Genomic DNA, 12,169 nt, shown 5'->3' with positions numbered 1-12,169 from the left:
GAACCACACCAGGTACATGTCCGTGCTCACGGCTTCATTAAGGCGATGCCCAGGACTATCCCAGGCAGGCCGCAGGACCCGAGTGGAAGACAGACTGGCCCACCGGGGCTCCTCGCCCTCCACACTTGGCAGCAGGCCCCGTCACTTGGTGTCAGGCCGGGACACGAGGTGAGGAAGTGAAGGGGGATGCAGCGCGAGTGTGTACAGTGGTTTCCTAGGCAATGTTTCAGAAGTGGAACGGCGGCAGGTCATGCAGCCAGCTGGGTTATGCAGAGCCAGAAGCTGGTGGGGGGAACCGGGGAACAGGGGCCCGATGGCATGGTCCAGAGGGCCAGGGCTGGCAGGGAGCATCCCTCCCATAGGACCCACTCAGGAAAGGTCGGAGAGGTGGGTGATAAAGCTGACCTCCCGCCACCTACTATCCCCATTCATTACCAAAAGGCCAGCCCCCACCGGCTATCAGCCCACGATCCCAGCCTCCATCACCCACTTGCCGCATTTTCAAACAAGCACATTCCTGCTTTCCCCCACACGGCCCCTCATGCTTGAGAGCAGCTTCCCAGAGATGCACAAAGCTCCCTCCTCACTCCTAATCCTCTTCTTCGCCACAGGAAACTGGCCGGCAGAAAGGCCGATGGTGTTCTGAGATCCCAGCCTGTCCGGCTGAGCTGTGCCGTCTCCTTGTCCCCTTGCACTTCCCCCTCTGTCTGTCTGTCTGTCTCCAGCTCTGGTCACTTGCCTTGCACTGGAAGCTGCCAGGTGCAGGGACATCTTTTCTTTCTGTGTTTGTACAGCGGGTCCCGGTCCGTAACTTGGACTCCTACATGCTACGGTGACACACCTAGTAATGTAGTAAAGGCTCCTTTGCGCTGTCCGAGTGGCGTCAGAGGCGTTTGTGTAACTAAGAATCAGGCCCACTCTTCCCTCTGGAGGTACCGCGGGGCGGTTAGTAGGTAGGCACAAGGGCCCGTTGCCACTGAAAAGGTATCCATGAAACCGTGGCCATCCAGCCCCATGAAGCCTACCTGCTTTGGCAAGGAGGGTTACGTGAGTGACCGGGAGTTTAAAGAGCCAGCCGCCAACGACATAAAACCCACGGACGTCTTATGGAGCGATCTTTATCTTTACCCAGATTGCTCTGAACTCGGAGAAGAGCTTACACTGCACAGCTGGGATTTCCAACAGAGCCGCAGGGAGGGAATTACAAAGGGATTTGGGTGCCTAATTCCCTTCAGCTCCTCAGAAAACCCCATCACAGAAACCCAGCAGCTGCCCCACCGGCAGCCCCCGACAAAACTCAGCCTCCTACCCCCAAAATCCTCCCCCCGCAGAAGTCACCCAGCCAGGGGCTCCGTGGCCCAAAGAATTAAGGGGGTCCCCGTGCCGGGTCTGACTGGTCCTGGGCGGCGCTGGTTCCAAGCCTGGGCAGCCCCGCTAGAGCCCTCCAGAGCCACCCAGCACAGTGAGACATGGGCCGGGGGACACCTGCTGCAAGGAGATTCTCTGGCCAGGCCCCAGCCGGCTCTTTATGGGCACGCTGAGACTCTGCCGCTTCGGGGAGAGGAGCGGTCCAGGGGCTCGGAGAGATGGGAGTCCTCCAGGGACGCAGGGGTTGGGATCTTGGAGGCTAGAGAAGCCCATTTTATCATTCCTAGGGGGACACTCCCCATCTCCCCAGCCCCTTGTCTCAAGGACATAGTCCGAGCTGGGATCCCCGCACCCAGAAGAAAGGGTGGATCCTCTCCCCATTGTAAGAGGCCGGAGGGAAAGAGAACAACAGGAACTTCCAATCAGCATCCAAAAATGCCACCTGCCCTGCTTCGTAATCTAGAGAAACCCCTATCCTCTTTATGTTATCCCACGAGATCAAACGGTGGCCAGGGGAGGAGAAAAAATGGTACACTTTACAATGCCCCTTAACCCCGTTTATCCCCATAGCCCAGATCCCCTCCTCCGGGCTAGGGCTGATCCGTCCCTTCCTCCTCACAGACTCTCTGGCTACCCCCACAGCCCAGTATTTCCCATTCCCCACCTCCACCTCCCAGTAACGTTGCCCCGAGGTGAACCCCTCCGAGCCCAGCACGCAGTGACATGTGTCGAATCTCTCCGGCGTGTCCGGCAGGTCCTGCAACGCGTCTGCTCGTCTCACACTTTTCCCATCCTCAGACACGACGAGGATGGGATGGGCCGTGTCTGGATCCAGAGTCACGTTCGCTGGAGGGGAGAGAAAAGCCGAGTGTTAGGGGCAGAGCCCAGCCCTGGGGGAGGCTGGGACCATTTCTCACACTCCCCAGCAGCCCTGTTCTGGCCGGGAAACTCCTGGATCCCGGGGAGCTCCCGGGCACCTGACTGATTCCTCTGTTTCACACCCAGACACAGAACAGTAGAGACATGGAGGAAAGAGACTGAATCTGCAGGTAGGGGAGTTGAGGAGGCGGCTGGTCACCGATTTAAACCCCCTAGGGATCTCCCTCCCCCAGCTGGTCCTTCCTTCCTTGTCCTGGGAGAAGAGGGGAAGACACGGCACTGGGGAGGAGCCGCTCCAGAGCAGAGAGTAAGGTCAATATTCTGTGAGGCAGCCCCTCGCCCGGCCCGAGAGAAGTGAGCCGCAGGAAGGGAAAGAGCCCAGCCCAAGAGGAAGGGAGGATGCTGGAGAAGAACCCTCACTCCACTCCGTCCTCTTGATTTAATACACAACAGGCCCGTGAAAGCCTCCCAGAACCCCAGGGCAGAGTTAAGGGTGTCTGGATGCCGGAGAGCAAGAAAATTTCTGTTCCTTATCGTGAGCATGCACCGAGCAATGAGGCTGGTGTCAGGATTGTTTGTCAGACTTCGGCTTGGGATCTCCTCAAGGCAGGACGTGTTTACTGTTAGACAGGGTGTGTCTGACTTGTTACTTTATCGACATGTTCGGGAAGATGTTTCTGTGAGAATTTGGAGGGGGACAAGGGGGGTTGGGGGGGGGAGGCATAAGAACACTAAAAGCCACAAAGAAAAACCTGGCCTTGGCCAGAACACAACCTCACTCCTTACCCCTCCCATGGGGTACAAAAGAGGTGGGATGAAGACCCCAGACTCACGACCCCCCCAGAATGGAACATGACCATAAGTTGTAAGGGGTGAGACTGGGGCGTGTACTGCAGGTATATTTGGGCCTGCTAAGGAGGAGGAGGTGGGAATAGGGACATAGACAAAGGCTCTGCGGTGTCCCAGAGCTGGGAAGGGAACACCGGGGAAAAAGCTCGGCCGGCGTGTAGAGCCATGGATACGCTTGCTTGGGACTAACTGCAATAAACATCACATTGCCTGCACTTTGGACTTCTGCTTTCTCTCTGTATCACAAGAACCAGAGGAGGGGGGTGAAGGGAAAGGTTCAGAAAAGGGCAACAAAAATGATCAGGGTTATAGAACGGCTTCCGTATGAGGAGAGATTAATAAGACTGGTACTTTTCAGCTTGGAAAAGAGGCGACTAAGGGGGGATAATGATAGAGGTCTATAAAATCATGACTGGTGTGGAGAAAGTAAATAAGGAAGTGTTATTTACTCCTTCTCATAATACAAAAACAAGGGGCCACCAAATGAAATCAATAGGTAGCAGGTTTAAAACAAACACAAGAAAGTATGTTTTCATGCAATGCACTGTCAACCTCTGGAACTCCTTGCCAGAGGGTGTTGTGAAGGCCAAGACTATAACGGGGTTCGAAAGGGAGCTAGATAGATTCATGGAAGATAGGTCCATCAATGGCTATTAGCCAGGATGGGCAGGGATGGTGTCCCTAGCCTCTGTTTACCAGAAGCTGGGATTGGGTGACAGGGGATGGATCACTTGATGATAACCTGTCTGTTCATTCCCTTTGGGGCACCTGCCATTGGCTACTGTCAGAGGACAGGATACTGGGCTCGATGGACCTTTGGTCTGACCCAGTATGGCCGTTCTTATATGTGGATATGCTTCCTTGGAACTAACCCCAATAAACATCACATTGCCTGCACTTTGGACTTCTGCTTTCTGTCTGTGTGGCAAGAACCAGGAGAGTGGGGGTGAAGGGAAAGCGCTCCAACATGCCACTGAAACTTTTGGTGCCCATGTGATCACTGGCCGTGTCTGTGGGGGACACACTTTGGAATTCCTTCATATTCCAGCCTAATAATAGACCCCTCCCTAGAAAGCCACCAAAACCGAACCAGTGCTGCTGGGGATGATTATTGGATTCGGCTTTAACTATCCTGGAATACTTTACTGACATAACTGATTTTAATTAAAACAAACACACAGAGATCTTTAATAAAACTTAATCGGGGAATCATATGGGCTGAGATGAGGTGTTTGGGGGCTGGTCAGTGACAACGTTTCTGATGGTCAGTGTGTGTTTGAGTTGTGTGTTCACGCTACTTTAACAAAGATGTTTTCATGGGGTGAATTTTCTCTTAATTTAAATATAACCACCACCTGAACCCTCACCCTTTGTATACGACAACAGCCTCTTCCAACAGTCCGTCTCCATTTCCGATGGCGGAGTGTCTAGAGGGAATAAAAGGATACTCGAGATGAGATTTCATTCCGTCACATTTACAATGGCATTGCCACTATTATCTGACAGCATAATGTTTTTATTATGACAAAGGAACACACACACGCACACACGGTCTTTCTAAAGAGGCCAGATACAAATTAATGGGACGCCTTGCACTTGTATTTCCTCTTTCATTCAGGCCTCTCAAAGCTGCTGAACCAACAGCCACCAAACGTCACGACCAGCTTGAGAAATATTATTTGTAGAAGAGCATAAGAACGACCACATTGGGTCAGACCAATGGTCCAGCTAGCCCAGTGTCCTGTCTTCTGACAGCGGCCCGTGTCAGATGCTTTTGGCTTCTGGAGGTTTAGGGACACCCAGAGCATGGGGTTGTATCCCTGACCATCTTGGCTCATAGCCACTGATGGATCTATCCTCCATGAAATTATCTAATTCTGTTTTGGACCCAGTTATACTTTCGGCCTTCCCGAGAAGTTGCATGGGTTGACTGTGCATTCTGTGAAGAAATACTTCCTTTTGTTTGTTTTCAACCTGCCGCCTATTTATTTCATTGGGTGAAACCCCCCCTCCCCTTCTTGTGTTATGTGAAGGGGTAAATAACACTTCCCTATTCACTTTCTCCACACCACGCAGGATTTCATAGACTTCTATCACATCCCCCTTAGTCGTCTCTTCTTTATACTCCCCGGTCCCTGTTTTTTAAACCTGTGTTCACACAGAAGCTGTTCCATACCCCTTATCATGTCTGTTGCTCTTCTCTGTACCTTTTCCAATTCCAATATATCTTTTTGAGATGGGGTGACCAGAACTGCACGCAGTATTCAGGATGTGGGCGTGCCATGGATTTATAGAGAGGCGATAGGATAGTTTCCGTCTTGTTATCTACCCCTTTCCTAAGGATTCCCAACATTCTGTTCGCTGTTTTGATTGTCTCTGCACCTCGAGCAGATGTTTTCGGAGAACTATCCAGGATGACCCTAAGGCACTGCGGACCGTACGCTGGCCCAGCTGTACCGCAGCAAGATCTCCCGTGTCGCTGCTCCTTGCCATCAGGAGAGCCTCTCCTGCCGACAGAGGGCTGTCCACACCGGCACTTTTGCTGCTGAAACTTATGTCGGTCAGGGGGGTGTTAGAGGGCTTATTTTTTACCCTTTTACTTTTTTTGGTTCTTTTTGCATGAACAGAGAGCAACAATACCCAAAGTTTGAAGGTGCAAACAATCTGATGTTTATTGGGGTGAACTTTTAGCAAGCTTAAATTTAAGGGGTTTTTTTATTTTTGAATTATAACTTACTTTCTGTTTGCCCCTAATTTATATAGTAATATTTTTAGCTATACCTTAACCAATTATATTCCACTACCCTAATTAACTTGCACCTCGCAAAATTAATTATACAGCAGACAGAAACAATTAGAGAACCAGACAGATTAACAATAGAAAAGTAAAAAGAAAAGGAGGACTTGTGGCACCTTAGAGACTAACCAGTTTATTTGAGCATGAGCTTTTGTGAGCTACAGCTGAAAAGTGGGGGCCATACAGATAAAACATACAGAAATTAGGGTTTTATAACCACAACTATTGAGAAGTGATTTTTTGCCAGAAAGGATGCTATTAAACTAAGTTTTCTTTAACCATCTTTATCTGGAGGCGATAGGCATTATCAGGACAGGACTGTATTCCTAACAGCCCAATAGCACCTTATTTCAATGGGACTGGTTTGGGATGTGAGGATGTGACCATTTGCTTCCCAGCTTACGGCTGCCCCTGCTGCTTAGCCAAAGGCCTTAGCCTAAGCACAGGGCCTCAGACTGTCACAGCGAGAGAAGGCCCTTACACCGGCAGACAGCGATTTTGATTCTTTTATACCTCTATAACTCGCTAAATGATAAACATACACCTAAATACTTAAAATATAGGCCTTTACAGACAGGCCTGAATATCTATATCTTAACGGGGGGGGAGGGGGGGTGTTTTTTCACATCCTTGACCTACAAAAGTGGTAATGAAGAGACAGCCTAAGATCTCTTTCTTGGGTGGTAACAGCACATTTAGACCCCATCATTTTGTATGTATAGTTGGGATTATTTTCTCCAATGTGCATTACTTTACACTTATTAACACTGGGTATCATCTGCCATTGTGTTGCCCAGTCGTCCAGCTCTGGGAGATCCCTTTAACTCTTCCCAGTCAGTTTTGGACTGAATGATTTTGAGTAAGTTTGTATCCTCTTTCTCCAACATGAAAAGCCCCTTTGGACAGAGGCAGGTCGCGGCAACAGGCCGAAAATTCTGGCCTTCCGGAATTCCGCCTAGAGCAGGTTCTCGACGTACAGCGCCGCGGTGCCGCTCTGGTTTACAGGCCACAGCACATTCCCGTCAGCCACCCAGGTCGCAGGAAAGCTGGGGGAGTAGCAACCCACTGGGATACTCTGCACAGCGTCATCCATTCAGCGCATGAGTACCAGGCTCCAGCTGCTCTGGAGAGCTTAACTCTTTATGGAATAGAACATTTTAAATATTGTTTCTCCTAAATGCTAATGGGTGTCAGGCCGGAGTGGGGGTGAAGAGCAGCCAGACCCTTCGGGGTCTGATCGGAGCCATGACTTGATGCTCCAAGTGGGCGCAAAAATCTGTCAGATAATCCCTCAACTTTAAGAAAAACTTTGGGGGGGGGGAGGGGCTAGATTTTAGGAACCCCTTTGTCAAATGACCTCTAATGTGGTCACGGCCCCATCCCTTGCCACCATGAGGCACAGCGGATTTCAGGGCAATCCCAGGCTCGGTGCAGACGTTCAAGCACAAAGAAATGTCGTCCTGTAAACAGAAGGGGCTTCTCAATTTGACTTCCACTGGAGCTGGGGCTCCCCGGGAAGTTCCCAGCTCTCTGGCCGGTCTGAGGTTTCTCTGTGGCGCAGCCTGTCTGCACTGAGGGCAGGAGACGTGTGTATCCGACCCCCCCCCGCACTGGGTAGTTCGGGCTAGGCAGAAATTGCACCCACCATCTGGAGGGACAGGGTCTTTACCCTGCAAGGAGCTTCACCCTGGAGACTTCTCCCCGGTTTCCCTGCCCAGGGTAAATCTGGCTTTCCCGAGCTCGGAGATAGCCCCCGTCTGCAGCACCCACTGGGCGCTTCCCCTTCCTGACACCGGTTCCTGCTGTTTGCGGAGATGCCGGGGCCCCCCCGGGACAGTCACAGCCCCAGAGTCTTTGGGGAAAACGTAGCAGCCTGGAGGGGTCAAAACTCCTGAGTCAGCCGCCAAAAATCAGGAAAATAATCCCAAAAATGATGTGGTTTTTTTAAAAGTTTCTGTTGTGGGTTTGGTGCCTTTCGGTGTCTGAACCTCCCAGGGGGTGGGTGAGAATTAGCAGCCCCTCACCCACATATAGCGAGTAAATCAGGGGTTCTCAAACTGGGGGGCAGGACCCCTCAGGGGGTCATTAGATTATGACATGGGGAGGGGGGGGGGGAAGGGGGGTCCCAAGCTGTCAGCTTCCACCCCAAGCCCCCCTTTGCCTCCAGCATTTATAATGGCGTTAAACATATAAAAAAAGTGTTTTATATTTTAATTTATAAGGTGGGGGGGGGCGCACTCAGAGGCTGGTCACCAGGACAAAACTTTGCAAACCACCGGAGTAAAGAGATTTTGGTCCCTCTGCACAAGTTCCCACCTGCGCGGCCCCCTCCCCAGGCATTTATCTGCCCCCCCCCCCCCCCCGCCCCAGGCAGAACTGTGACCGGCCCCCCCCGGCCATTTGCCCCCCATCAGTCCCTCCTCCCAGCCTCACCACTGCCCCTCCGGCCGCTCCTGGGGTGCTCTCCCCGCCCCCAGACCTGGGGGGCTGCAGGGGGGGTCCCCGGCTCCCCTCCCAGCCGGGTGCGGTGTGGGGCCGGGCTGCCTGGTCGCCGGAGGGCGGAGGAAGAAGCCGCTGAGCTGGCCCACGTGAGATCAGACGCAATCCGGTTCCCCTCCGGATTGGCTCCTTTGCACGGAGTCCCGGAGCAGGCTCAGCCCCGGATCAGCTCCTTGCAATCCCCGGGGCGGGGAGTTTGTGCAGGGGCCAAAGCGTGTCCCGAGGGGGTAAAACACGGGGCAAAGGGCAGGCTCCGGGAGGGGGTGCAGGAGCTGGGGGTCAGAAAGGGGGAGGCGCTGCGGGACAGTGGCACGGGGAGGGGGGGAACCCCCAGGAGGGACGGGGGGGGGGTCAGAGTTCCCACAAATGGGGTGAGGAGCCACCTGCCGTGGTCCCCAAAATCGGGCGTGGGTGGCTTTGTTGCAGCTGAAGAAGTGGGGTGTGGGGGGGGGTTACCCAGGAAAGCTCAGGCCCAAATAAATCTGTTCGTCTTTAAGGTGCCTCCGGACTCCTCGTTGTTTCGGGGGCCCTGGCTCGCGGCCATCCCGGCGATCGTGTGGCTGTCGCGGGTGAAACGACCCTGAGCCTTGTCTACACTAGGATCCCCCTAGTCCCGGTGCGGGGTGTCTCACACTGCAGGGCTCACTGGGGAATCCCGGGGGCCCAGGGTCCCGGGCAGCACCCGAGAGAGCCCACAGGCTCCTCCTAGTAAACCCCCAAACCCCAAGCTGGTGAGGTCCCCGCAGGTGCTGGGGTGACCCCGCCAAGTGGGGCAGCAAATCCCAGGACTCTGCCCTCCACAAGGGCAGCTGGGAAATTGAAAAGGAAGGAAGATGAAGAATTCTTTTGAACGCTGCACTGACATATGTAGGAGTTAAAAGGAACTTTAATAGCCACAGAGCATATGGAGAAGAGGGGGAAGGAGCTTCCAGGGGTCCTAGATGTGGGGGGCCAGGGGGCTGGCAGGGGCTGCGGGTCGGGAGTGAGGGGCACCGGCAGGGCTGGGGGGGGCAGGGCCGGTCTGGCAGGGGGCTGCGGGTCGGGAGTGAGGGGCACCGGCAGGGATGGGGGGCAGGGCCGGGCTGGCAGGGGGCTGCGGGTCGGGAGTGAGGGGCACCGGGAGAGCTGGGGGGGCACGGCTGGGCTGGCAGGGGCTGCGGGTCGGGAGTGAGGGGCACCGGCAGGGCTGGGGGGGCAGGGCTGGGCTGGCAGGGGGCTGCGGGTCGGGAGTGAGGGGCACCGGGAGGGCTGGGAGGGGGCAGGGCCAGGCTAGCAGGGGGCTGCGGGTCGGGAGTGAGGGGCACCGGCAGGGATGGGGGGCAGGGCCGGGCTGGCAGGGGGCTGCGGGTCGGGAGTGAGGGGCCCCGGCAGGGCTGGGGGGGCAGGGCAGGGCTAGCAGGGGCTGTGGGTCGGGAGTGAGGGGCACCGGCAGAGCTGGGGGGGCAGAGCTGGGCTGGGAGGGGCTGCGGGTCGGGAGTGAGGGGCACTGGCAGGGCTGGGGGGGCAGGGCTGGGCTAGCAGGGGGCTGCGGGTCGGGAGTGAGGTGCACCGGCAGGGCTGGGGGGGGCAGGGCGGGGCTGGCAGGGGGCTGCGGGTCGGGAGTGAGGGGCCCCGGCAGGGCTGGGGGGGCAGGGCAGGGCTAGCAGGGGCTGTGGGTCGGGAGTGAGGGGCACCGGCAGAGCTGGGGGGGCAGAGCTGGGCTGGGAGGGGCTGCGGGTCGGGAGTGAGGGGCACTGGCAGGGCTGGGGGGGCAGGGCTGGGCTAGCAGGGGGCTGCGGGTCGGGAGTGAGGTGCACCGGCAGGGCTGGGGGGGCAGGGCGGGGCTGGCAGGGGGCTGCGGGTCGGGAGTGAGGGGCACCGGGAGGGCTGGGGGGGCAGGGCTGGGGGGGCAGGGGGCTGCGGGTCGGGAGTGAGGGGCACCGGCAGGGCTGGGGGGGCAGGGCTGGGCTGGCAGGGGGCTGCGGGTCGGGAGTGAGGGGCACCGGCAGAGCTGGGGGGGGCAGGGCTGGGGGCTGGCAGGGGCTGCGGGTCGGGAGTGAGGGGCACCGGCAGAGCTGGGGGGGGGGCAGGGCTGGGTTAGCAGGGGGCTGCGGGTCGGGAGTGAGGGGCACCGGCAGGGCTGGGTGGGGCAGGGCCGGGCTGGCAGGGGGCTGCGGGTCGGGAGTGAGGGGCACCGGCAGAGCTGGGGGGGGCAGGGCTGGGGGCTGGCAGGGGCTGGGGGTCGGGAGTGGGGGGCTCCAGCAGAGCTGGGGGGGGGGCGGGGCTGGGTTAGCAGGGGGCTGCGGGTCGGGAGTGAGGGGCACCGGCAGGGCTTGGGGGGGGGCAGGGCTGGGCTGGCAGGGGCTGCGGGTCGGGAGTGAGGGGCACCGGCAGAGCTGGGGGGGGGGCAGGGCCGGGCTGGCAGGGGGCTGCGGGTCGGGAGTGAGGGGCCCCCGGCAGAGCTGGGGGGGCAGGGCCGGTCTGGCAGGGGGCTGCGGGTCGGGAGTGAGGGACACCGGCAGGGCTGGGGGGGGCAGGGCCGGTCTGGCAGGGGGCTGCGGGTCGGGAGTGAGGGGCACCGGCAGGGATGGGGGGCAGGGCCGGGCTGGCAGGGGGCTGCGGGTCGGGAGTGAGGGGCACCGGCAGGGATGGGGGGCAGGGCCGGGCTGGCAGGGGGCTGTGGGTCGGGAGTGAGAGGCACCGGGAGGGCTGGGAGGGGGCAGGGCCAGGCTAGCAGGGGGCTGCGGGTCGGGAGTGAGGGGCACCGGCAGGGCTGGGGGGGGCAGGGCCGGTCTGGCAGGGGGCTGCGGGTCGGGAGTGAGGGGCACCGGCAGGGATGGGGGGCAGGGCCGGGCTGGCAGGGGGCTGTGGGTCGGGAGTGAGGGGCACCGGGAGGGCTGGGAGGGGGCAGGGCCAGGCTAGCAGGGGGCTGCGGGTCGGGAGTGAGGGGCCCCGGCAGGGCTGGGGGGGCAGGGCAGGGCTAGCAGGGGCTGTGGGTCGGGAGTGAGGGGCACCGGCAGAGCTGGGGGGGGGGCAGGGCTGGGCTGGGAGGGGCTGCGGGTCGGGAGTGAGGGGCACTGGCAGGGCTGGGGGGGCAGGGCTGGGCTAGCAGGGGGCTGCGGGTCGGGAGTGAGGGGCACCGGGAGGGCTGCGGGGGGGCAGGGCCGGGCTAGCAGGGGGCTGCGGGTCGGGAGTGAGGGGCACCGGCAGGGCGGGGGCAGGGCCGGGCTGGCAGGGGGCTGCGGGTCGGGAGTGAGGGGCACCGGCAGGGCTGGGGGGGGCAGGGCTGGGGGGGCAGGGGGCTGCGGGTCGGGAGTGAGGGGCACCGGCAGGGCGGGGGGGGGCAGGGCTGGGCTGGCAGGGGGCTGCGGGTCGGGAGTGAGGGGCACCGGCAGGGCTGGGGGGGCAGGGCGGGGCTGGCAGGGGGCTGCGGGTCGGGAGTGAGGGGCACCGGCAGGGCTGGGCTGGCAGGGGGCTGCGGGTCGGGAGTGAGGGGCCCCCGGCAGAGCTGGGGGGGCAGGGCCGGGCTGGCAGGGGGCTGCGGGTCGGGAGTGAGGGGCACCGGCAGGGCTGGGGGGGGCAGGGCCGGTCTGGCAGGGGGCTGCGGGTCGGGAGTGAGGGGCACCGGCAGGGATGGGGGGCAGGGCCGGGCTGGCAGGGGGCTGTGGGTCGGGAGTGAGGGGCACCGGGAGGGCTGGGAGGGGGCAGGGCCAGGCTAGCAGGGGGCTGCGGGTCGGGAGTGAGGGGCACCGGCAGGGCTGGGGGGGCAGGGCCGGGCTGGCAGGGGGCTGCGGGTCG

At 59.3% G+C, this 12,169-nt stretch overlaps 4 protein-coding genes across 5 annotated transcripts in view; 1 reads left to right on the top strand and 3 right to left on the bottom strand.

The window, feature by feature from the left end:
• The window catches only part of LOC102934530 (zinc finger protein OZF), a 1,287,564-nt gene that overhangs the window by 339,400 nt on the left and 935,995 nt on the right, over positions 1-12,169 (top strand).
• Positions 1-12,169, bottom strand: part of LOC102930400 (zinc finger protein 501) — a 1,110,025-nt gene that overhangs the window by 311,517 nt on the left and 786,339 nt on the right. The window lies entirely within an intron of this gene.
• LOC102937091 (zinc finger protein 135) overlaps positions 1-12,169 on the bottom strand; it is a 426,373-nt gene that overhangs the window by 245,632 nt on the left and 168,572 nt on the right. The window lies entirely within an intron of this gene.
• LOC122463954 (thaicobrin-like) lies at positions 1,103-7,777 on the bottom strand. The gene is made up of 3 exons (XM_043537555.1): positions 7,539-7,777; positions 4,464-4,523; positions 1,103-2,214 (listed from the first exon to the last, which is right to left on the bottom strand). The coding sequence occupies exons 2-3, from the start codon at positions 4,504-4,506 to the stop codon at positions 1,688-1,690; spliced, it is 570 nt and encodes a 189-aa protein (XP_043393490.1). The 5' UTR covers positions 4,507-4,523; positions 7,539-7,777; the 3' UTR covers positions 1,103-1,687.

This window comes from Chelonia mydas, chromosome 28 (assembly GCF_015237465.2).
Source record: "Chelonia mydas isolate rCheMyd1 chromosome 28, rCheMyd1.pri.v2, whole genome shotgun sequence".
Classification (NCBI taxonomy): Eukaryota; Metazoa; Chordata; order Testudines; family Cheloniidae; genus Chelonia; species Chelonia mydas.
This window is presented reverse-complemented; position numbering and strand designations above follow the sequence as displayed.